This window comes from Larimichthys crocea, chromosome XVIII (assembly GCF_000972845.2).
Source record: "Larimichthys crocea isolate SSNF chromosome XVIII, L_crocea_2.0, whole genome shotgun sequence".
In the NCBI taxonomy this organism is placed as follows: Eukaryota; Metazoa; Chordata; class Actinopteri; family Sciaenidae; genus Larimichthys; species Larimichthys crocea.
In genome coordinates, this window is record NC_040028.1 from 11218824 (window position 1) to 11243021 (window position 24198).

The 24198-nt window shown below is 40.1% G+C and overlaps 5 protein-coding genes across 9 annotated transcripts in view; 2 read left to right on the forward strand and 3 right to left on the reverse strand.

Annotated features, from left to right (window-relative positions):
- The window catches only part of map3k13 (mitogen-activated protein kinase kinase kinase 13), a 34359-nt gene extending 30804 nt beyond the window's left edge, over positions 1–3555 (forward strand). For all 4 annotated transcript variants that reach the window (XM_027291036.1, XM_027291039.1, XM_019267047.2 and 1 more), the window contains one exon: positions 72–3555. In XM_027291036.1, the coding sequence (XP_027146837.1) occupies positions 72–173 (102 nt within the window). In that variant the 3' untranslated portion in view covers positions 174–3555. The remainder of the gene's footprint in view (positions 1–71) is intronic.
- A 2967-nt stretch (positions 3556–6522) lies between these two features.
- pfkla (phosphofructokinase, liver a) lies at positions 6523–15225 on the forward strand. Its single transcript, XM_027291080.1, has 22 exons — positions 6523–6786; positions 7869–7942; positions 8230–8307; positions 9090–9279; positions 9366–9531; positions 9999–10043; positions 10124–10232; positions 10420–10515; positions 10748–10840; positions 11288–11413; positions 11505–11569; positions 11727–11790; positions 11903–12049; positions 12150–12220; positions 13057–13144; positions 13261–13413; positions 13665–13829; positions 13924–13985; positions 14159–14270; positions 14359–14458; positions 14546–14651; positions 14750–15225. Exons 1-22 carry the CDS (start codon positions 6702–6704, stop codon positions 14895–14897), a joined length of 2343 nt encoding a protein of 780 aa, XP_027146881.1. The 5' UTR covers positions 6523–6701; the 3' UTR covers positions 14898–15225.
- A 64-nt stretch (positions 15226–15289) lies between these two features.
- LOC113748156 (coiled-coil domain-containing protein 9-like) lies at positions 15290–16917 on the reverse strand. 2 transcript variants are annotated; one of them, XM_027291083.1, is made up of 6 exons: positions 16852–16917; positions 16362–16573; positions 16144–16279; positions 16023–16064; positions 15905–15932; positions 15290–15342 (listed from the first exon to the last, which is right to left on the reverse strand). In XM_027291083.1, the coding sequence occupies exons 1-6, from the start codon at positions 16900–16902 to the stop codon at positions 15326–15328; spliced, it is 486 nt and encodes a 161-aa protein (XP_027146884.1). In that variant the 5' UTR covers positions 16903–16917; the 3' UTR covers positions 15290–15325. The 2 variants fall into 2 exon arrangements, with proteins under 2 accessions (XP_027146884.1, XP_027146883.1); XM_027291082.1 differs by lacking the exon at positions 15290–15342 and adding an exon at positions 15373–15828.
- Positions 16902–18661, reverse strand: LOC109140364 (uncharacterized). The gene is made up of 9 exons (XM_027291149.1): positions 18516–18661; positions 18288–18344; positions 18050–18176; positions 17864–17953; positions 17590–17777; positions 17469–17496; positions 17270–17381; positions 17039–17185; positions 16902–16922 (listed from the first exon to the last, which is right to left on the reverse strand). The coding sequence occupies exons 1-9, from the start codon at positions 18565–18567 to the stop codon at positions 16902–16904; spliced, it is 822 nt and encodes a 273-aa protein (XP_027146950.1). The 5' UTR covers positions 18568–18661.
- Positions 18662–21020: 2359 nt separating this feature from the next.
- Positions 21021–22079, reverse strand: LOC104928868 (transmembrane protein 169). Its single transcript, XM_027291150.1, is given in 6 exon segments — positions 21021–21106; positions 21108–21209; positions 21211–21502; positions 21505–21589; positions 21591–21673; positions 21923–22079. Coding segments are annotated over 6 exon segments (768 nt in total). The 3' UTR covers positions 21021–21057.
- Positions 22080–24198: the final 2119 nt, after the last annotated feature.

Below are 24198 nucleotides of genomic sequence, written 5' to 3' on the forward strand. Positions count from 1 at the left end.
GTCACTGACATTTCTTAAGTAGTTTCCGTTACAGTTCATGTGTGCTGATGCTTCTCTCATTTTGCTCTCAGAATCCGCTACAGTTTGGGGACTCCGACTGTGATTCATCAGAAGCGGAGTGCTCCGACGCCACCATTAGAAACAACAAAGCTGGAGCTCCTTCCTCGTGGTGAAACCACCCCCCCCCGGGGCTCGGTTTTGTTTTTGCCTGGAGGCCATCGTGTCCCACTCTGCCCTGCAGAGAAATACAGCAATAAGAGGACAACCTTGTAAACAAAGCTCCCTATAGCAAACGCCCCATGCAATCTCTCCCAGAACCCCCCGTCCACCCTCGACCCCTTCCCTATAGAAAATCCACTCTTCTTCATCTCTAGCACAGCATCCAGGCAAACCCATGGCAGGGATTCCCTTTTGAATGATAATGTACAGTAGATAGTGTAACATTCATAATTTATTTTTGTCTGAGTTTTGAAGGAAAATTCAGGACCTCTGTATGTTCTCTGATCCGAACAGAGGAGAAAACAAAAAGAAAAAAAAAAGACATTTTGAAACTGAGTATAGGCTACCTGTGTGTTGGGGAGAGACTGAGTTTGAATGAAGATGATGATGATGAGAAGGAGATGGATGTATCAGAGGCTGACAAGTAGGAGTGTGGAGTTACATCACTGCTATTGCTGGTCTCTCAGGTGACTGACGCAGATTTGATTTGGCTCTCAGCATCTTACCGTTTTAGACCAACCCCATCCCCCAACCAACGAGAACTCCCTCTCCTTAAAGTAAGATCAGTTTTCTTTATCATGAGTTTACAGTTATCCCACGCCTCCCCCACTTTTATCCCGCCCTCCCCCCCACCATGGTGAGTGGGGAACAGGGAGCTCATGAAAAAAAAACAACAACGTGTGAACACCAGCATGAACAACCTGCCTCGCAACCAGATTCCCTCCGTCCCTAGAAAAAAACTACCGTAATATGTGTCGAGTCATCAGGATCCCTACTGAACTGTCCAAGCATGCCTGCGCAGCTCGCAAGAGCTGCCAGAAGACTGCATGAAGTGGACGAGCTAGCTGTGCAACGGAGGTGAAGACTCGGCTGACAGCTAAGGAAAAGATTTAAAAAAAAAAGGGGGACTCTTCCTCTGTTACCCGGCTCATCCTTCTCCAAGACACGCCAACGTCACTGTCATCGTCAATCAGATGTCATGACCAGAGTTGTTGAGGGAGTTATCTGTGTGTGTGTGTGTGTGTGTGTGTGTGTGTGTGTGTGTGTGTGTGCGTGTGTGTGTGTGTGTGTGTGTGTGTGTGTGTGTATGGAGAACACAAAGCCCTTTCCTCTCCATTAGACATTACAGTTTCAAGTCTCATCTCAGGATTGTTCGTGGACAGTGATAAACTGGACTGGACCAATAGTTGTATGTAGGAGTCTTCATTGGAGTGGCACATATTATGGACCATGCAGGAATATATATAAAAAAAAAAAAGATAGCCTTGATGTTCAACCCGTTATTGCTGTCATGAACACTAATGTTATGTCAACGATGTAGAGAGTGTTTTAGTTGCAATCCAGGTGCAGTATCCTCTTTTTTTCCTCTTTTTTTTTTAAATCATGAGGTGCAGCATCTCCCATGTACCATTTTCTAGCAGGGTAATTTATACTGTCTGATAAGCAATGTCCAAAAAAAAAAAAAAAAAAAAAAAAGCTTCCTGTTTTACTGTGCTGTAGTGAATAAAACAGCAATAATGTAGGTTGGCACTCAGGTGAGAATGAAGTTGCTTGCTCAGGATCCGGGGCGTCTAGCTGGCTAGACACGATACAGTGACTGGTGGCTAGAGGAGGGCAGCAAGTGTCAAACAGATTATTATAGATAGTATATTTTTAAATTGTCCCTTTTTTCTGGTGAACCTTTCCAGATATTGATGCTCAGGTTTTATGTTGCCGATTGACAGCAGGAGCAATATATCAACAGCCACTAGATGGCGACAGTCACAATGACTTACTTTTCCTTGTGCTACGTAAACGTCCTGGTTCCATTCCCTTTTTTAGGTTATTTATCTATCTGTTTCCCGTGACCATAAAAATCCAAGAATCCCAGCAGTATTATTTTATTTTGTCACGTTGTCTTTGACAAGGGATACTGCATCTGTGAGGGCTTTTATTTTTACACAAATAAAGAGTGTTTTTGTCCATCACCTTAATGACTTTGCGATTGAAAATTAGCTGAAATAAACGATAATGATGTCAAGATGTCAGCTCAAGTGTATGCAGGCGGCTGAGTTTCTAAGTTAGGAATATAAGCCAGAGACCACAGGCCACAGAGCAACAAACCTGCTCTTGGTTTCCAACAGCCTCATCTCAGTGTTAGTTACTCCTGTATATAAACATCTGTAAATGTAATGTAACTCATTTTATTATTATTTTTTTGTCCTCTCTCTTTAACGTATTGCACAGCTCTGACAGAGCATCGAGCTTCTGTCACTGTGCAGCAGAAAAACCTGTATTACATCAGTATTGAACACTGCAGGTGGGTGTGAGTCATGAGCGGCACAGGGTGAATCTAAAACTGTACTGATGGATAAATTCCCTTTCGCTTGAAAGGCTTACACCTGGTTCTGAAAGCAGCTGCTGCCTTTCCTTGAGCCTCCTTCAACCTTCTTCACTCTGTTTACGTACGTGTGAAATAACCTAGTTTATTGTAATGGCTGGGTAATCCGATCAAGCTGTTAATAACATTGTCTTTCTGGCATATATCCTGTGAAGTATGATTGTTGTAAAGTTTTAATTTAATTTTGATTCTTTTATTCTTTTTTTTCTTTGTAGCTGGCCTACATGATTATTGAATTAATTTATTATGAATGACTGGTAAGGTGTTCTTTTTAATTTCAGGCAGCTTTAGAAATGTCATGACCTATGATTTCTCCTGAAAAGTATTATTTAAAGGAAGCACAATGGATTGGTGTATCGGGAAGAGGACAGTATTGTGTATGGTAGAACAAAGGCATTGTCATATCACAGGAATCTGATGTCATTTTTATCTTTATTGTGACCCTGCAAGGGACCATTCATCGTTTAGATCATCTTTGTGAATAAAGTATTGATTTAGCAGACTTAACATCAGTAATTAGCAACACAAAGTGTTCCTAAAGCTTTTTTTATCTTCACAAAGGCTATAAGGAATCACTTCTAGTAAAACCAAAAGCCAGTCAGTGGACTGTCACAGCAGGGTAAAATGAGACATTAAGCCTGAAGGCATGTGTGATGCCGATTTCTGTACTTCTGCAGATATCCCTTCCTCTCATTTTTAATCAAAATACCAGTTACTCACATTTGAATTTCTGTGAAATTGTCTCTAACTGTGGACATCATGTTGCCTCATCCCATGTATCAAACATCTGTTTCTTTGTTACTCTCATTTCCAACTCCCTTTCCTGTTGAACGGCATAACGATCAACCAATCCTGTCAGTTTCCTGTATTATCCAGTGTACAGTGCAATGGGTATCTGGGAGAATAAAATCAGAGCAAACAACTGCATGGAATAAATGCTGATGTACTGTACCCAACACGCCGTGGTCTGACTCTTCTTTCGTTTCATTATTTATGCCCAACGATCTTGGTGTAACCAGACACGCCTATTAAAATGTATCTCTTTGACTGCTCAGTTATATTTTTGAGTGTGCCTGAAAGCGCACACTATATGTTATCCACCGTGTTTCTTCCACTTATTATTCTTACGCCGTTTTTTTGGCTCGCTTCTCCTCCCAGAGTTTTTGTCGCACACACACAAAACAGATATCAAAACGTGCGGCTCGGCAGAGATCGGTGTGCTATGACTTATCTAAGAGTTTTTGCCAAAAATCGGCAAAAACCATGCCAAAAAAATGAATGGGTGTGTATTGTGAGAATTTTGAGAGCTAGAGTGAGTGATGTCATCGCTAGAGTGGAGAGGTAGAGGAAAATTTGTCTAAAAATATATTTGTAAACTGCGATTGTGGCCACAAATGTCAAGCTACAGAAATCATTTATAGCTAGAAACGTAGGAAAATTTGTCGTCTCACTCACATTCGCCTGCTAAAGCTGTCAGATATATAGTTTTGGCGGGAAGTGCAAAGATGCGGCAGCAACTCCCATCGACAGCCTCATAGACTGCCGTGTTAAAAAGGCGGGAAATTTTCAGGAGGAAAGCAGAAGTAACGTTTCTCTGAATTGCTGTAGATGGCACATTTCTTCATTTATCGACACAAAACAACTATGTAGATGTTCAGAAAGGACTCAGGATGCTCAAACTTAAGCTGGTTCAATGATTGGAAATACGGTTTGGCCAGAGATCCTTCCTCCTCGAGGGGTGGTCTCAGCATTTTCTCTCTGTCTCTGTCAGCATTCCCAACTGACATTCTAACAGGTGCAGTAACTGCTCTGTTGATTAGAGTTGGTCCTGGTTGCTTGGCAACCTCAAGTCTGCCAGAAGGAGGAGAGGGGGGAGGGGCCAGCAGGCAGAAGCCGAGCGGCGGCCATTTTAGCAATTATTGGCACTTAATTTGAACTTGTCTGTCTAAAATGACAGACAGAGACAGCAAAGCAGCTAGCGCATTAGCACTAACTGTAAAGACATGCGAATTGCTAACATTAGCGGCCAATGCTAAAATTTGTGCTAATGTTAATTGCTAGCACATCAGCTAGTTAGAAGTCGGGGTTAGGCACTATATTTTATACATTTCCAGACTGCTTACAAACTAATGTTGCGGGGTATCGTTAAGTTTCCTTCCTTCCTTGACAATGAAAAGCAAATGACAAAAGGAAGGAAGGAAGGAAGGAAGGAAGGAAGGAAGGAAGGAAGGAAGGAAAAAAACGACAAAGGAAGGAAGGAAGGAAAAAAATGAAAGGAAGGAGGGAAGGAAGGAAAAAACAACGAAAGGAAGGAAAGAAAAAAACGACGAAAGGAAGGAAGGAAGGCAGGAAAGAAGTAAGGAAGGAAAAAACAACGAAAGGAAGGAGGGAAGAAAGGAAGGAAAAAACAACGAAAGGAAGGAAGGAAAAAAACGACAAAAGGAAGGAAGGAAGGCAGGAAAAAACAACGAAAGGAAGAAAGGAAGGAAGGAAGGAGGGATTAACTATCCAGACTACATTTTTACATGTTTACAGACAACAAAAACAGTTGTCTGTAAACATGTTTAGTTCTACTCCTAGTTGGGCATTTTAATATAGGCGTCTATGGAGACTGACTCACTTCTGCAACCAGCCTCAATCCGCCGCTTGAGGAATTACAGTTTTTAGGACTTCCACATTAGCTTCATTTTGAAGCCACAGAGGTTGCCGCTTGATCTAGAAGATCTAGAGTTTGATTTGTCTGTTCTGGGCTACTGTAGAAACATAGCAGTCCAACATGATGGATCACGTGTAAGAGGACCTGCTCTCTGTAGATATAAAAGTCTCATTCTAAGGTATCAAACACTTAAAAGTCTTATTTTCAGCCACCAAGACACTAATGACAGCATATGTCTGATTACACTGTGGAACACAATTTTCAGTCTGACAGCTGTTTTTAACTAATTTTTGGGTGCGGAATCCAAAACTGATCTCAAGTTTTTGAACCATAGGATCATTGTTTTCTTAAAAAATATGAAAAATACTCTACTTAACAGATATGTGCTTATTTGTTGAATCCTTGTGAATTTCAAAATCTGCATCATTGCTGTCACTGTGTTCTTTAACATCACTCAGATCTTCTAGAGGAGGTAGTTGTCCAAAAACTGGCACTGGAATTTCAGCTGAATGAGGCATTGGTCTTATAGCTGACGGTAGATTAGGATATTCTATTTGACTTTTATTTTTCTTGTTAAATCCTGAGGTTTTACTAAACAAAAGTAACAGTCTGTGCAATGATTTTTTTTGCTCTCATTTCTTTGGTCCACATCCATAAACTCTCGACACACTGCTTGCACACTTTGTAAGGGGCCCATGGCTTGTCTTCATCACAGAGTTTTACTTTAAAATTGGCAAAATATGCTTTTTTGACAAATGCACTGATGTTTGCCCTCTGCCTCTTGGAATGGTGAAACTACCACAAATATAGCAAAAGGTGTCAGGGTTGTTCAGGCATTTACGACAAGAAGTAGCAGGAGCAGACATGATCTGGAACAAAGGAAATATATACCTATTAAATAGGTATATATTTCCTTTGTTTAAATAGGTCCTATTTAAATAAAAAGCTTTGAAAACTACAAAACCAGCATAAAACGACTGCAATTTTGGAATCAGCATGCCAATTTTAGTTTTCATCAGCATAAAAATCTAACTTACTCATTGTTGTTATCATATGCCAGATCCACCTCAATGTTACAACATGCACCTTTAACGCAATAAAAGTCAGTTGTTTGTGCGTGTTGTACGTGCAGAGCTTTCTTGTGTGGTGTGTAAACTTCAGGGCGGGGTGAGCAGCAGGCGGGGTTAATATTGTAAAGACGTGCTGACGTTAAAACAGAAATCACCGCCGGACGGTGCTGGGCCATGAAATGAACGCTCCTCCTTCTCCTCCACCCAGTGGACAGGGGCGGAGTCCAACCTTCAGGAAGAAGCTCCACCACCGCTGCACGGTTACAGAGGTTATTACCTGCTGCAAAAAGGAGGAAGAGACATCTGGACGGATTTTCTTTTTGATAGTCCACCGACATTTCTTCATTTTCGCCCTGTAGACTGAGAGCGGGTCAACATGTCTTCGATGGACTTGGAGAAGCTGAAGATGACGGGAGCAGGTCGGGCCATGGCAGTGCTGACCAGCGGTGGAGATGCACAAGGTGACTTATAAGTTACAGTTACAGTTACAGTTACAGTGCAGCAGGTAAACTTCAGGTTTCTGCAATAACTGCTAACATAATAATAGGAAATAATAGCAGCTTGTTTATGGAGAAACTCAATCTAATCACAATGACAGTTACACAAGTGTCAGCAGGAGGTCAAAGGTCATAAGTACATGTACAAGTACTTGTTTGTACTTGTACTTAAAATGCACTGAAAGTACACTCACTGCAATGTAATGCAATGTCATTTTAATGTTATGCTACTTTTATTCTTCATCTCAAAGGCAAATATTGTGTTTTTTTATTCCACAATTATTTGATTACTTTAGTTGTTATTTACTTTAAAATTAAGAAGACAAATTATAATAGATAGATAGATAGATAGATAGATAGATAGATAGATAGATATTGATCCTGAGGGTAGGTTCAAGCATCCAGTAGCAGCATGTAAACATACATTAAAGTTAACCTATAAAATGAATCAGGTTTTAAATTAAGCCTGTTCTTAGTAAAGATCTTTACAAATAGAAAACTATATAAAAAGTAAAAATGGAATACTTAAAAAAAAAAAAAACTGCAAATAGAGATATATGATAGAGAATTGTGATGTATCAGTTTTTTTTAGAGCCTGATCGATATATTACAGCATGTTGATATTAACCTATCGCAGACATATCTGTATTGGTGTCTATGTTATCCAGTATGCACTGATATGAAATCAAGTATATAATACATAAAGAAATTCTTGTGGTTATATATTGGTGTCACTGCAGAGTGAACTGAACATTTCAACTATACCTGAAAATGTATTAGATGTTAAATGTAACATATTAAAAGCCCATATCGGTTATTTTACTAGGTTAAGATAAAACTTTATTGCTCCCTGTGGGGAAATGTATTAACCAGCTGTTACAGTGCGATTACTGTGTTTCAACAGACAGAGGAGGTGGCACCTTTGCACAATAAGAGATAATGTCATATGCCAGCACAGGGTTTGAGTTCCTCATAATGTTGTAACAGCACGTGAGTTGAAGAGCAGAGCTGAGTCTAATATTTTTGTGTTACTGTCCCCAACCCAGGGATGAACGCTGCTGTCCGAGCTGTGACCAGAATGGGCATCTATGTGGGGGCCAAGGTCTATCTTATAAATGAGGTAAACAGGTTGTTTGTATTAATATGTCCAAATTAAACATTGGAGCTGCAACAATTAATTGATTAGTTGTCAACTATTAAGTTTATCATCAACTGTTTTGTTAATCAATTAATTATTTTGAGTAATTTTTTACGAAAAAATGTCTGATTTCAGCTTTAATTCATGGAAAAAACGATTGCAGATTAATCAATAATGAAATGTTAGTTGCACTTCTGTTAACATACACATTGATCTCTATTCCTGCCCACATTATTCTTATTGTTGACATAAAATTTGGAAATGTATAGGGGTACCAGGGCCTGGTGGATGGAGGAGACAACATCAAACTGGCACACTGGCACAGTGTGACGAACATCATCCAACAGGTGGGTTCAAATGTTGTCGTCAGTTTATTAAAGCAGACATTTTGACTTGACATACTAGGAAAAGCACAGTTGTTACAAATAACATAGCTCATTTTCTTCAGGTGTCCCAGTAAGACTAGAAGATAGCAGAATTAAATTAATTTAAATTATTTAAACCTCCTCTGTTTAAAAAAAAAGCCCATTATTCCTTAAATGTATTATGATTTAGGATTTTTGCCGTTTCTTTCTGGTCTTAAATATCTCTCTCTATTTCTCTTTCTTTTTATGGTTTTAATAGGAATGTTATTATTTCATCTGTCTCCTCTCATCTCTTCTCTCCCTCCCTGTCTAATTCTGGTAAGGGGCCTTGCTGCATGTGCTTGAAGCCATAATATTCGAAGAAGCAAGAAGTTGAATTATTCAAAAGAAATTTTTAAGCAATTTATGCAGCAAATGTGTTGAAAGGCATGTGCTACTTTTTCTAAATGCTGGTTTCTGACCTGTTTTGACCCCTTAAGATAAATCGATGTCTACTTGCCAGCCCATGCTTCTGAATTTTGAGTTGTTTAAGTGTGATTTTAAAAAAAATACATTTCCTCTTCTAATATTTATCTCACAACCCCTTAAATTAATCTTTTGACCCCTTGTGGAGGTCATCAAAGTGACTACCTGTCCCTCTGTATCTAATACCGTCAGGAGCCAGAGTAAAAGAGAAACATTTTTGTCATTTAGCATGACTTGTTTCAATGACAGATGTTCAGCTTGGTCTTGATTTGGTTTCTGACATGTTGTATTGATCGCAGGGTGGGACTGTGATAGGTAGCGCCCGATGCAAGGCCTTCACAACTCGTGAGGGCAGGCTCGCCGCCGCCTTCAACCTGGTGAAGAAAGGCATCACCAACCTGTGTGTGTGCGGTGGAGACGGCAGCCTCACCGGAGCCAACATCTTTCGCAATGAGTGGAGCGGTCTGCTGGCTGAGCTTGTACAGAAAGGTAAAGTGCCATCATCTTAGCTTCTACAATGTAATATGATATGAATATTTAATATATAATACTAAGATGTGTGTGTGCTACTCCAGGTCGGATCACAGATACTCTGGCCAAGCAGCATGACCACCTGAACATCGTGGGTCTTGTGGGCTCCATCGACAACGACTTCTGCGGCACTGACATGACCATCGGAGCTGACTCTGCGCTGCACCGCATCATTGAGATAGTTGATGCCATCATGACCACCGCACAAAGGTCAGAGAGCGTGTGTGAGCTGGTTTCTCATCGAAATTATGAGGTCACTGACAAAAAAGGGCTGAATTTGTTTAGTAATTTGTTGAACTTGAGTGTCCGGTTATTGCTTTTCTTTTAACTATTTCTGGAGTTTGGAGAAATTATGCAACTTGAAGAAATCATGGGCATGTTTCACAAATATCTAGCAAAAGGCTGAATGAAAATGGTAATAAAATAATTGTTAATAGCAGCCCTGTATCAGACTTTATGTGTATTTATACGTACATAGTGTGATGACGTATTGTTAATGGAATGCAAGTTTTGTTATAACCCAACTCTGCTGTTTTGCACGATTTCTATGATCTTGCCCAGACTTGCTCCCCTCGGATCTCAGCATGTCTGAAAATGCTCTGCTTCAGTTCTCACATAATTGCTGCAAATGTTTATTGGCTCCTTTCAAAATATTAAATATTGTGTACCCTCGACAGCCACCAGCGTGCGTTTGTTCTGGAAGTCATGGGGCGACACTGTGGGTGAGTATCACTCTGACCCAGTTTGTGTCCTTTTTATATACTGCCGCTGAATAAAAGTAATCATTGTGCTGTTACTCTAGATATCTGGCCTTGGTGTCAGCGCTGGCATCGGGGGCAGACTGGCTCTTTATTCCAGAGGCTCCCCCTCAGGAGGGCTGGGAGGATCGTATGTGTGCCCGGCTAGAAGGGGTAAGAAACAAATCTAATGTAAAGTATATATTAGCCTCAGGCACATACATATAAATGTGTATTCACAGGAGCGGTCAGGCTGTTTGAAGCATGCTGTTTGGTCTACAAGCATTTCAGAAATGAAGGAGGCTGAATTGCCTCACTGAAAATACAGTAGTGGCTAATGTTTGTATCTGTTTACCTCCAGAGCCGCCTAAAGGGGTCAAGACTCAACATTATAATCATCGCGGAAGGAGCCATCGACAGAAATGGCGAACCCATCTCCTCAACTTACGTAAAAGATGTAAGTTTTACGTAAGATTTAAGGACTAGGGATGATTGATGGGCTGTCTGTACTGTGTACCCAACAACCAAGAGGTAGTTTCATGTTGAAACATTCAAATTTTTAACAGGTAACAACAACTAAATGAAGGATAGACTCTCTGTAGTAGTCTGTAGTAGTAGTCGACAAGCCTGAAAGTATGATTTTTAAGCAAACCTACAGTACACTGAAATGTTGTCGTGTATGTTTATAGTTGGTGGTAGAAAGGCTGGGTTATGATACCAGAGTGACCGTCCTCGGCCACGTTCAGCGAGGAGGAACTCCCTCTGCGTTTGACAGAATACTGGTGAGTTTTATTTATGGTTTTATTTATTTATATACTGATTTATTTCAGCAACATTTATACTAAACTGACAAAAGACAGACATAGACAAATGTACACACACAAACAATGATCTGTTCAAGAGCTGAATCACTGTACCGTGTTAACTACTGGTGACAATTATTGATGCAATGCACTAATCCAAACTTACCACAAAGGAAATGACACTGGCTTTCGTTAAGTGGCCTTTTGTAAAACACAATAAGATGTCTTGATGTTGAACACACACAACAACAAACTCAAATCAAAATTGGAGTGCCTGACTGTATTTTTATATACTTCAGTAATTTCTACGGGCAAATCATCATCCATATAACTGATGTAAGATGTTACTAACGAACAGGAGGTACTAGCCACTATACTATTACTCTACTATACTATTAAACGCACATGTATGGATTCTGTTTTCAGAGCAGTAAGTTGGGTGTGGAGGCGGTGGTAGCCCTGATGGAGGCCTCTCCCGACACCCCAGCCTGTGTCATCGGCCTGTCAGGTAACCACCCTGTTCGTCTGCCTCTAGTGGAGTGTGTGGAGATGGTGAGTCGCTCTCTTCTCTTCTGTGATTTGATTTTAATGGACATACTCAATGAGAGTGGGAGATCAGTGGGAACTGTGTCATCGTTTTCAGACTAAGTTGGTGCAGAAGGCTATGAACGAGAAGAGGTTTGACGAGGCTGTCAAACTGCGTGGAGGGTGAGAAATTAGTCCATGTCCAATAATAGTCCAGTAATAGTTAGACGTTTATAATTTTATCATAATGTGAGCCATTCATATGAATTTCTTTATATTTAATTTTGTCGTTTTCTCTGTGAAAATCATGAACGAGCTAAAAGTGATGATTTTCTTGCAGGAGTTTTGAGAACAACTGGAACATCTACAAGCTTCTTGCCTTTCAGAAGCCGGCCCAGATTAAGGTGAACACGCGTGTGCACACACACCCTTACAGCGTTATCCTTAACACGTGCAAGAATCACAGAAGTTAAAGTCAGATGTGCTTATTAAGATGTGACTCATGTTCTCCTTCAGACCAATTTCTCCGTGGCTATTCTGAACGTGGGAGCTCCGGCTGCTGGGATGAACACAGCGGTGAGGTCTGCTGTGAGGGTAGCGCTCGCTCATGGACACAAGGTGTACGCTGTCAACGATGGCTTTCAAGGACTCGCCAGAGGAGAGGTGAGGACTTCTACGTCTTCACCACACTGCAGAAGATTTTATGAGACTGAGAGCAGACTGTTCAGTACTGACGCTTGTCTGCCTGTTTGTTGGTCTGCAGGTTTTTGAGATGGAATGGCACAGTGTGGCAGGGTGGACAGGCCAAGGGGGCTCACTGCTGGGGACAAAGCGGTAAGCAACTTATACTGTGATAGAGAACTTAATCAATACTGACTCTGGTCATCTCACGACTAGATTACTGTAACAACCTGCACAGTGAAATCCTTTCAGATAATCCAGAATGCAGATGGAAAATGTTACCCCGCTGCTCATTGAGCTCCACTGGCTACCTGTAGCTGCTACCTGTACCCACCTACTGGAATGCCCTTTTACAGGCATATGTTACCTCATGACCATTGTGTTCCTCCAATGACGGACGCCTGGCTCTGCTACCTGCCAATACAAACTTTGTGTAACTCAACAATCTGTTGTTGCCCATTGGTGGAACGCGTGGCACATTTCCTGCAGATCAGGGGCTGCCAACAGATGGACATGCTAAATCTATCCCTCTCTACAACAGTCACAGTAATTGTTGCTACACTAACATGTCCTAGTCGCACTGTACCTGGATTGTTTCCCTTTTTTGGATGTCGCTTTGGATAAAAGCGTCAGTTAATTGACTAGATGTAATGTAATGTACAGCCCAAACCTCTAAAAACACTGGATCTTGCAATTTCCATCTTGCAAGTCAGTATCATCATTTGTTTGACGTTCCTAACCACATCTTTCAAATGGAAAGGACCCTTAAGTGCAGATTTCCTGGTTAAAAATGTCTCCAAGCCAAAGCTGAGACATCAGAGTGATGAAACTTTCTCAGGCTTGACAAAACTTCCTCCAGAGCCACAGGAGAAATAACACAACTGTTCTGTGGGTAATCCTCCCCATGACTAGCATTGCCTTTGAAATGTAAAATTGGTGGAGGGCCTCTTTAAGTGATTTTCTAATTTCTGTTTCATGTCCTATTTCAGAACTCTTCCAAACAAACACATGGAGAAGATTGTCGAAACCCTCGCCAAGTATAACATCTCAGCTCTGCTTGTGGTTGGAGGGTTTGAGGTAAAGATTAAGATGCAACCCTTTAAAGAACCAGAGCTGCATCACTTATATATTTATTTATAGTGTCAGTGTTACATCAAAGAGGTTTTCAATCTAGCTCTTGGTGACTTTCAAAGGGGTACGAAGGTGTGCTGCAGCTGTTTGAAGCCCGGAGTCGCTATGACGAGCTCTGCATCCCCATGTGTGTAATCCCTGCTACCATCAGCAACAACGTCCCTGGAACTGACTTCAGCCTGGGAGCAGATACGGCTGTCAATGCTGCCATGGAGGTAATGCTGAGCAGATGGTAAATTATCAGTTTGACTTTGATGTCTCATGATTGAGAGAGACTGAACCCAGGCAGAAAACATCACATCTAATATCTTTGAAGTCAAAACAGAGGTTTTCTAGTCCACCCTTTTACTTCTACATTGAAAAGTACAGTGTACTCCTTTCTGGTCCGTGTTTCGATCTTTGCAGAAGCTGCACACTGGACTTCAAAACCGTATACAGTGGGTCATTAAAATTATTTCCTCTTCAGGGTTGTGACAAGATCAAGCAGTCTGCCACTGGGACCAAGAGACGAGTGTTTGTGGTGGAGACTATGGGTGGATACTGCGGCTATCTGGCGACCTGTACCGGTATAGCTGTCGGTGCTGACGCAGCCTACATCTTTGAAGATCCCATCAACATCCACGACCTGAAGGTGACACCAAAAAAAACCCCCAAACCTCTGCTGTTATTTTTTGTCTGTACTGTTAACAACTTCCTGTGTCTTTAATCGTCTGGCCTTTTGACAGACCAACGTGGAGCATTTAACTGAAAAGATGAAGAAGGACATCCAGCGTGGTCTTGTACTGAGGTACGTGTAACTCATTCAGCCATTCTCACACAATGTCAGTTGCAGAAAAAATAATATATTAGTAATCTTAACTGTTTGATTATAACAAAACAAATTCAAAAGCTGTACAACATATGTGAAACACATCACATGGTGTTATATGAAACATTATTTTCCCTTGTTTGATTGAACAGGAATGAAAAATGCCATGAAAACTACACCACAGATTTCATCCATAAGCTGTATTCGTCAGAAGGGAAAGGCATCTTTGACTGCAGAGTCAATGTGTTAGGACACCTTCAGCAGGTGCAGAGCCAAGAGCCAATCTGGTAATACACAGCTCACCAACTTACAGCAGCTTATTAATACTCAGTTTGTGTGTTTTGTGCTCTAGGGAGGAGCACCTTCTCCCTTTGATAGAAACTTTGGCACTAAGTTGGGTGTGAGGGCTATCCAGTGGATCTCAGAGAGATTGACTGAAAACTTCAGACAAGGTAAGGAGTGATTACATAAAGCTGTAGTTGATAAATCGCTCAGAAAACGGCAGCAGTGTTTTGATGAAACCGTCCTTTTCCCACCAGAACGCGTGTTCGCCAACTCACCAGACACAGCGTGTGTGCTCGGCCTCAACAGGAAGGTCATCGCATTCAGGCCGGTCACTGAACTCAAGGATGTGACTGACTTTGAGTAAGCAAATTCACAGGTTTTATCAAATGACATGTGTCCATTATTATAATTATTAATCGGTATTAATAATATGTGAATTATGCCGGGGGTTTTTTCAGACACCGGATGCCAAAGGTCCAGTGGTGGTTTAAACTTCGGCCATTGCTAAAAATGTTGGCCAAGTACCAAACCAGCTTCTGTGAATACGTCCCTGGAGAGATCGAACATGTGACTCGGCGCTCCATCAGTATCGACTCTGGGTTCTAAAACAGCCTCCTCTGCACTTTTTAACCCTTATCTGTCCATCCTCTGTTCATACTTTAAGAATGACTCAGTCAGTGTCATAGCAGCTACAGTATTATAAAAGAGCTAATCATGTACTTAAAGCATTCAGAATTTGCTGAATAAATTCTATAAGTCAGATTGTAAATGTTCTATAAGATTACACACCAGGAAAATCTAAGACAAATACTGAGCCACAAATTATCTGATCATGAACTTTTATTAAAATAAGTGTATGTAATGTTGTTTTTGGAGCTCCTTTTATAATTTGCACAGAAATTAAAGATTAAGCACTCCAGTGTTTCATATGAGACTCTTAGTTAATTTCCTTTCATTTATACCCTGTGTAGGACTGATGAAAACTGCACATCATACGATATCAATACGCAGTTTATTACATTGTATAATAAACTTCACAACTGCTGCACATCTGTAAAGAAATTAATGCATGTTTTGTATTATTTTGATACTGATGCTGCATCAATAAAATGTTATTCAACAGAGATAATGTCAGAAAGATATCCATCGCAGTATAAAAAGCTATTAATATAAGATAAATAGGCTGTATAAGTTAAATAGACAAATTAAATATGAATAGACCAAAAACCGAAAAAGTCCTACATGGCAATCTTCACTTTTGTTGTTAACTGCTTTATAATAGTATTAAACTATGAACCTTTACCTAAGGTATTGTCATTAACTTAGTATATAAGAACATTACTGAAGAAAATAAGTAAGTAACCCATCTGACAAACGATTATTAAGTATTTCAGATGTTTTCTTATAGCTCAAAAGCTGAATGAGAATGGGAAATCATCCCCAGTGTTGTCTTTGTTAGTTGTCTGCGGGCTCTTGTGGCTGAAGACAAACTGGAAGTCTTCACTTTGCTCCGGTTGACCAAACAGGAAGTTTGGGGCTGCAAAATCATACGCACACCTGTCCTTTAAAGCAGGTAACACACCTCACAGAAACATATTTGATTTGATACTTACAGCTTGAAGACTTTCTTTCTGTGGTTTTCTGAAGAGATAAACAAAGTTTGGTATTTTTATTATAGTTCTACTGTATTAAATATATCGCTGTAGAAGGCTTACAGTGAAAATGTAGTACCTTCTCATTGAAAAAAGAGCCAGGGAAGGCGAAAGACAAGTCCTGTAAAGAAACTTAGAAGTAAAACCAAAAAAACTATGATTTCTGTTTCATCACGTATTCCCTTTTGCTCACTCCTCACCTCATCCTGTGATGGGCCCGCGTCAAATCCAAGTCCAAAGAAACCCGGGGTGCTCGGATCAGAGTTCAGAGAGAACAGGAAAGCTGGAGATTTGGTATCAGAGGTCCCTTGATGTGGGGAGCGGACAGGACTAAAGCTGAAACGGCAACATGAAAACAGTTCTCAGAAACTGTTCTGACAGCGATTCAAAGCGTTGGACAGCTCAGAGAAAGCCTTACTCAAACGGGAATGTTGGGGTTGAAGGCACAGCTTTCACTGTTGCGGGGGAAGACTGAAGACTAGTTTTCTGAGGTGAGGATTCAGGAAAAGCAGCAAGTTCCTCGTTGTGCTCTTTGCCTGGTGCCTGCTCCTCGTCTACCGCTACTCTTTCTTCCATCTCCTCCTGCTCCACCACCTCCTCCTCCTCCTCCACGTCTGATACAGTGGAGTCCTGTTTATGTACAGAAACACACTTTCCAAGAGTGGAAGCCTCTGAAATCGCATTTACAGTGTAAACCATGATGGTCCTTACAGACAGGGAACTTGCTGTGAAGCATTTTCATTGGCTGTCTAACATTGGTAGATAAAAAGTTCAGTAACCTGGGATTATTTCTGGAAAGAGATTTTCTTGTTTAAAATGATGTTAACGTGTAAAATCTTGTCCTCCACTGGTTTGTGATGAATACAGCAGTCTCACTGATGTGTATAAGTCTAGTAGATAAATATTACCAAGACCTGCTCCCATTGTTCATTCTCCTGGTCCTGCTCCTCGGTGTGCATCACATCTTGACATCTTTGTTCTAAAGAAATAAATATTTTTCTGATGGCGTGTGATGTAACATAAACATCCAAACATTAAAAACACAACACGTGGGTGTAAAGTGCTGGCATTAACTGAAATGCATATTAGACTGACTGGATTACCATCCAGCTGAGATGACCATAGCTTGTTTTTTGTTTCTCCTGGGAAAGGGCTGCAGATGGAAGCATCCCGGTCTTTGTTTTCCTCGTGTATTTTTTCAGCATTTGCATCTACGGAGGTTTCACGACCATTCTCCGAGATCTGTTCAGGTTTATGAAAGTGGTTAGTGGTTATAACAGGAACAGCTTCAACTTTTACAGTTCATTTTTTTATCTATCAGGGTACCTCTGTCTGGTTGAGATGAAGAGAAGAGATGTCAATGGAAGAATCACTGTCCTCCTCTGTGTGAGGATCTAATTGTTTCTCTGGTTCTTTTATGGCCTGCTGGCCAGAAACACTGGAAATAAATGTGGACACAGTCAGAGAAAAACTTTTAAAAAGCTTTATGTGTCATTATTATTGGCTGAGATTCCCTGACATGTACCTGTCCGGTAGTTCCTCCTCGGCAGGATCTGGTCAGACATAAATTAAATTAACGATATGAAGAGCTGAAAATAGCTCAGCTTCACCGGAGCAAGTTGTGTTGATTTAAAAAGGTTTATTACCAGTGAGATGATCCAGCTCCTTCTGTTTCATTGTTATTTGATCATCACAAGCCTTGATCCTAGACTCAATTTCCTCCTTGTCAGCCTGCAGCATGAGGAGCTTTTGAGCAAGAGGGTCTTTGCAATAATGTTCTTTATGCGACTGGAAGATCTTCCTGTAGCTCGCGGCTCTCTCCTCGTAGACTTTCCTTGTCGGGTCACAAATGAGGAATAATTACATACACAAAAATGTATCTAACTGTTGTTAATTGTAACAACAGCGACCTGAACCCACATGTCACGCATGTAGCTGGCTTTTCCGCTCTCCAGCTCTTCTTTCAGTCTCTGCTCATACTGAAGAAGCAGGCCGTTAGTCGCCTTCATGCTGGAGTTGAGCAGAAATATATGACACACAACAGTGCACCGATTATAGTCAATTTAATATAGAAAAATGGATGTACTATGTGATTCATCATCATACCTTTTAGCATTTTCTTTATTCTGTATCACGGTGCTCTTCTTCACCCTGATGTCTTCCTCCAGTTTCTTGATGTCCCTCTGGTGTGCTTCAATGCAAGATTTCCTCTCAGCGATGTCAGCTCTGAGGACTGCAGACAAAAGAGTGACGGGCATCATTTCACAATACAAAAAAATATACTGTAAACTGTCTGTTAGCCTGGCTAAGTTTGATTAAAAAGAATAACCCGTAGTAGACATACCTTCATTTTGTTGGTTGATATCATTCTTTTTCTGGGAAAGCTCCTGGATTCGAAGACCTAAAAAACAAAAATACAAACAGCAGCTGACTTAATTGCAAAGTATATTATTATTATTATTATTATTAATGAATTAGCTTAGGGCTAGCGTTAAACTTTACAAACAAACAACAAATGACAGCTACAAACTACCAATAAAAACCTACAAATAAACTCAATAACTGGACTTACCAAACCGAAAGAGCAGGCTGTCGATGTTATTAAATGAGTACTCGTCGTTCATTTTTTTTTCTTCACCACTCTAACTGACATTAACTGACATTAACTGACATTAACTGATTTAACTGGACCAACCGTCAAGCGCGCGCAGTGCTGCTGCTGCCAACGGTTCAGACGTTAGGAAACAAACGTTCACCCTTTCAACATAAAAGAGCAGTGTTCATTTATATCATATATTTATATTGTAACCTTATTATTTTTAAATAACAGAGCCAAGATATAAGGATTTTTTTTTTAAACTTTAATGTAGTTTGAGAAGCCTCGTTTAATGTTTTTTTTTCTTTTTTTTTCAGTAAAATGTCAACTGTGCTGTAACTTTATACATTTTGGCATTTACTTGTCTAGTTGTGCTACTCACAGCAGGGGCCATAGAAATGGCCATATTATATTATATTATATTATTCTAATTTGTCATTTAAATTGTATTTTCTATGTTCTGGTTTTGTTTTGCTACACAAAGGTCTGTATGCTGCTTTCAAAAACTTCTCTACCCGCTCTTACAATTTGTTGGGTGATACCAAGCCCCCCAAATTTCCAGAAGAATACGTAAGTTAATGTCCTCCATCATCCAGTTACCATGGCCACTTTTTTTTTGTCCACCCGCCAAATGATGTTCAAATTTTACCAGCCACTCAATAGATAACCATTGATTTCTTTTTGCTTTGTGGCGTGAAGCCACTTGTTATTTTACCAGAATTTTGACTGGCAGTTGTTCCAAAAACTTAATTATAAAGTAAGAAAAAGCCAAGTTTGTAAATATGTGTTTGCCCTGACAGTGCATTTCTCTATCTATCTGGCATAGGGACATATGGATTTTCTGTAACACCATAGAGCCAATATTAGATCTCAAGCACCCAAACCCCAGAGAGCGATCCGCACCATGCAGGGATATATGCTGACTTGTTTTTCTGAGGAATTATAAACACATAGAAAACCAATGTGCAGCTGTGCAATGAAACAAGTTGTTTTCTGATGTAGATTTAAAAATGAGTACATAGTTGCGAAGTAATGACATGGCACTTTATTTAATTTGTGTAATTCTTTACTTTGCATTCTGTAGTTTTACAATATGTAACATGTAATGTGGCATACAGACCCATCCATTCTGTACCTGTGTGAATTAAACTTACAGTTACTATGGCTGTTTGCAATCATTTACTTCATAGGACAAAGTATAAACAACTACAACATTTTCAGAGGTGTGGAATTAATATTTTAATAAATTATCAATTAAAAATATGACATGGAAATGTAACAATAATTCTGAAGTGGAAAATTACAGAGACCTTCATTGTATGACACAAGTAGATTAACATATGTGTTGATGGTGCCTTAAACATACTTTTAAAAAATTACAGTGAAAAAATATAAATTCACCAAGAAACGTCTGATTTGTCATCTTGACTATGGCTTCAATCATGGCTGGATTAACATGCTGAGGTGCCCCGGAGCAAAAACGTGCAAATCTATGAACACATCAATGAGCCACAGCGTTTCCCTGGGTGACATCTCCCTTCCATACTGTGAACACACACTGAGTTTACTCTGAGTCAGTCCCACGTACATTGTCCTGCTGCTGAAAATACACGCTACTAGAGCATCAACCACAACTCAAAATAACCCACACAATTGTACTTTTCCTCTCTTTGACTATCATCTGCTTAAAACTACAGTGCCCAGCTGTTTTAGTACAGTAATGCACCTCTTTTGAGAATTAAACTGTATATCTGTGGCCTATTATTAAAGATTTACATGTTTACTTTAATGGGGTTGGATTAAAGTGGCACAGACAGGGCAACGGAGCCTTTTATGAGACAGACTGACACATTTTGTCTTTTCACGGGATTTGTTGACAATAAGAAACATAAAATAAAAATAGTATTTTCCTTTAAAAAACTAGATGCTGATGCAGAACCCCTTCACAAGACATCCCCAGATATATTGAGCTCAATGGTACATATCCCATCAATGCCCAGTTGGTAATCCAGCCTTGCTTCAAAACAACTTCACTTCACATAAAAGACCGCACTGCCTTTGAAATGAGGCTGTTTTTGATGTCAGTGCACAGCACAGTGATCATGTACATTTATTACAGATATTTACAGATGAGTAAGACTTGGATTTTAACCTTCAGTCCTCCAGCAATGTGTGCTCATCCTCAGTGTCCACAGCCTGTTTATCTATTCAAGTGGACCAAGACCTACACGTATCCAATGTTTAGGAATAGGACGCCGTGATTTGAGAACTTAAAAGTGAAAAATGGCTCAGAGGAATCATTTATCGAGATCTGGATCAAATAATGTTTACAAAATTTGAAGTAGTAGTTCAGCATTTCAGCACAAGTCAGGCGTGTTTGATAATTTATCATTTCAGAGAAGTATAGTGAAAGAGCTTGCATTTACTTTCCTCTGATATACTTTCTGGCATGTTTGTCATATTGCTTTGACTTCCGCCTACGTCAACATATGTCTTATACTTCAGCGCCCCCTCCACTTCACACTGACGATGTCTGGGCGAGTTCACTCGGAGCCTTACTCTGCAGGTGCAGAAACAGTATCAGAGTCAGCAGCTCGGCTATGTCTAGGGGAGCAGTCCTCCAGTCCCAGCTTCCCACAGGCCCAACCGCAGAAGCCTTTCTCCGGTCTACCTCAACCACCACTCGCTGAAAGCCCAGGACACCTGCACCACAGCGGTACAGAGCCAGAGCAGCGCCATGGCATGATAAGCTGGGTAGAAGTGATGAGGAAGGGGGATTTGTGTCTTGTGCCAGAACGTCCGCTCCTCATTGTACACCAGGAAAACATTGTACCAGGTGAGAGTGCCATGTAGAAGGAGGTGATGAGGAGAGGAGGAAAACCACGGGTGCACAGGAGCGCTCCACAGGACAACATGGGGTCCCTCGCACACGCCTAAGCTGCAGTTGCGTTTAGGCCTTCCCCTGCCTCACACTCCGCATCAAGACGTTCCCTCGACTTAGCCAGATCCCTGAGTTCCTTCTCTGTCAAAGTGAGGTGAATGTCCACCACCTTGACCCTTCTTCTTTCCTCGGGTGATGGTGCCTGTCAGGGTGACGTAGCGGCTGTCTGGAGGAAGGCTCCAACCTCCTCCTGCTGAGAGATGGAAAGACAGTTACTTAAACAACAAAAAAATAAGGCTCCCGTCCTTATGTATCCTCATGTTTGGGTGCTAAAAAAAACAGGGTTACAGCGGGAGAGAGTACTTGACTTTAACATTCTTTCCCTTGTTCATTACTGACATGTGGCTTCATGTTTTAACTAAACCGACCCGTCTCACCTTCGCCTGTGGCGTGCATAGGAATTTAGCTCCCTCTTCTGTGCTCCTCTCTGCTCCCTCCTCACTGCCCTGGTCCTCTCCGGGTGCCCTCTCCATTTCAGAGCGGTAGACGATGATGGACTCCGGACGCGGGTCTTTCTTCTTCCTCCTCTTCCTCCTTATGGAGGGCCCAACTTCTCCATCATCCACATGATTTCCTGATATATCTGTCTGAGGAATCATCTGGGGCTGCCTTCTTGATCATTGAGGCTCCTCTATGTTTGCCATGCTGATTCGGTAAACTCTTTGACTCTGAGGCTACTTTTTAATGGATTATACGTGGAAACTAATGTGAAGTCCTGAAGAGTACAAACTATATCCACCCATTGTGTTTAGATTTTAATCTGGGGAGGAAAAACACAGAGAGAGATTGCCATTAAAAGCGAGTTTGCATTTTTTTTTACAGTCATAATAATCTAAGGCCGATTTTCCTGTAATGATGACTGATAAAAACCCTACAAATGTCACATTTCATTGATCTAATGGCATTAAGCATCTGCACGGCTGGTTCTTATAGATGACAAATAAAGCGTGGTAGATTTGTTAAAGAAAAATGGGGGGTTGTCTCTGTTTTTGCATGACAGCGCATCGGTACTCTCACGTGGATATACTCGAGCTTAGTCTATTAACACCATCCCAATCCAATTTACAGACATAATGACAGAAAAATACACATTTATAGATTGTGGAGATTTACCAAAGGAATGCCTGATTTGATAAGAGAGCGTATGAAATCAACAATGCAACCCATTCTCCACACAGCTGATCCCCTCCCATTTAAATCCCACCCATGTCCGCTCTTTTGTCTGCAGACACCAGCCGGTGAACGACATGTACTCTGAGCACAAATGCTGTGCAAATGAAATCTACCTTCAATATGTCGGATGAGCACCAGGTATTTTTAAAAAAAAACACACACACACTGTGTGAGGATAAATCACTGGATTTGTCTGGGTCCCAACCATACACACACACCACCATCCGCGATACAGATGCGATGATTTCCAGAATAGCACTAAAACCCGCCCCTCTAACCTCTGTCACACCAATCCTGAGCCATCCACCGTCAGATCTGCAGTCATGTGAGCATGGAGGAAAAATCCACCAATGCCTTTCTATTAAAAGCACACTGTCATATATACACATCAAATAACATCATATAAATTTAAATAAATAAAATATTGATGTTTATTTGATGTGATAGATAGATGATCAAATAAACATCAATATAAATAAATCATTACTACAAACACTGCAAATACACACTTCATGCAGGCTCCCTCACCCTGAAAAACCCTCTTCAATATATTATTCATTCACTTACTTATGCTTATTTTTTATTTACTTATATTTATGTTTATGTTTTTCTGTTACTTTCATTTATTATGTAATTAATGCTACTGAACCAGGACTGGATACTTGTTTGCGGCAATACTTTGTAAGACACGTCACTTTACTCTTACTATCAGTATTTCGAGTATATCTTATTTCCAGTGTATAGTATGTATCGATTTTACAGTATACTTGAATATAGTTGTCACACCTTGTCTGGTACAAGTATAAAACATTCATGTTTTTTTTCCCATCTATTTTGTATTGAATATTCTTTATTTACCTACATTTTTATACTATTGTATTTTACTCTTTAGCTTTATTTCTATTCTTGTCACGACAATACCTCCTCTTGTCCAAACATTTCATTGTATTGTTGACCTGTGTTAACCTGCACATGACAAAAAACCTAAAAACCTGAAACTAGAAACTTAATTGGTGACTCTAAATTGTCCGTAGGTGTGATGTGAGAGTGAATGGTTGTTTGTCTCTGTCTGATGGATGCTGTCCTTTGTTTGTGGTGCCTTGTAAGCCCATGCCAAGAGCTCCTCTTGGCACCTTTTGGTGCATGCCCTGTGGCAATATGTCGCCATATGCTTGGTAAAAAAAGTTACATGAATTATCAAAGAAATTATATCAAAATGTCTATCTGTCTACATACAGTTAAGAAAATGTTACTTTTACATAACATAACATAACATAAACATAACATAACATAACATAACATAAACATAACATAACATGTCATGAATCATGATATGATATGATATGAAATGATTGAATGATATGATATGATATGATATGATATATATAATATAATATAATATAATCTATAATATAAATATAATATATATTAATATAATATATAAAAATACCATAACATATATACATGACATGTCATGATATATGATTGATTAATTAATATATATAATATAATATATATAATATAATATAATATAAATATATACTT

Bases quoted from the DNA above. Each gene is read 5' to 3' on its own strand.
- pfkla (XM_027291080.1), top strand. From the start codon at position 6,702: ATGTCTTCGATGGACTTGGAGAAGCTGAAGATGACGGGAGCAGGTCGG. The intron at 11,570-11,726 runs GTGAGAAATTAG...ATTTTCTTGCAG, and splicing joins GCTGTCAAACTGCGTGGAGG to GAGTTTTGAGAACAACTGGA. The intron at 13,414-13,664 runs GTAATGCTGAGC...TTTCCTCTTCAG, and splicing joins CTGTCAATGCTGCCATGGAG to GGTTGTGACAAGATCAAGCA.
- LOC113748156 (XM_027291082.1), bottom strand. From the start codon at position 16,902: ATGCACACCGAGGAGCAGGACCAGGAGAATGAACAATGGGAGCAGGTC. The intron at 16,574-16,851 runs GTAATATTTATC...GTACATAAACAG, and splicing joins AACAATGGGAGCAGGTCTTG to GACTCCACTGTATCAGACGT. The intron at 15,829-15,904 runs GTAAGTATCAAA...ATGATTTTGCAG, and splicing joins AGAAAGAAAGTCTTCAAGCT to CCCCAAACTTCCTGTTTGGT.
- LOC109140364 (XM_027291149.1), bottom strand. From the start codon at position 18,567: ATGAACGACGAGTACTCATTTAATAACATCGACAGCCTGCTCTTTCGG. The intron at 17,497-17,589 runs GTAATAAACCTT...ATGTCTGACCAG, and splicing joins GGAGCTGGATCATCTCACTG to ATCCTGCCGAGGAGGAACTA. The intron at 17,382-17,468 runs GTACATGTCAGG...ATTTATTTCCAG, and splicing joins GAGGAGGAACTACCGGACAG to TGTTTCTGGCCAGCAGGCCA.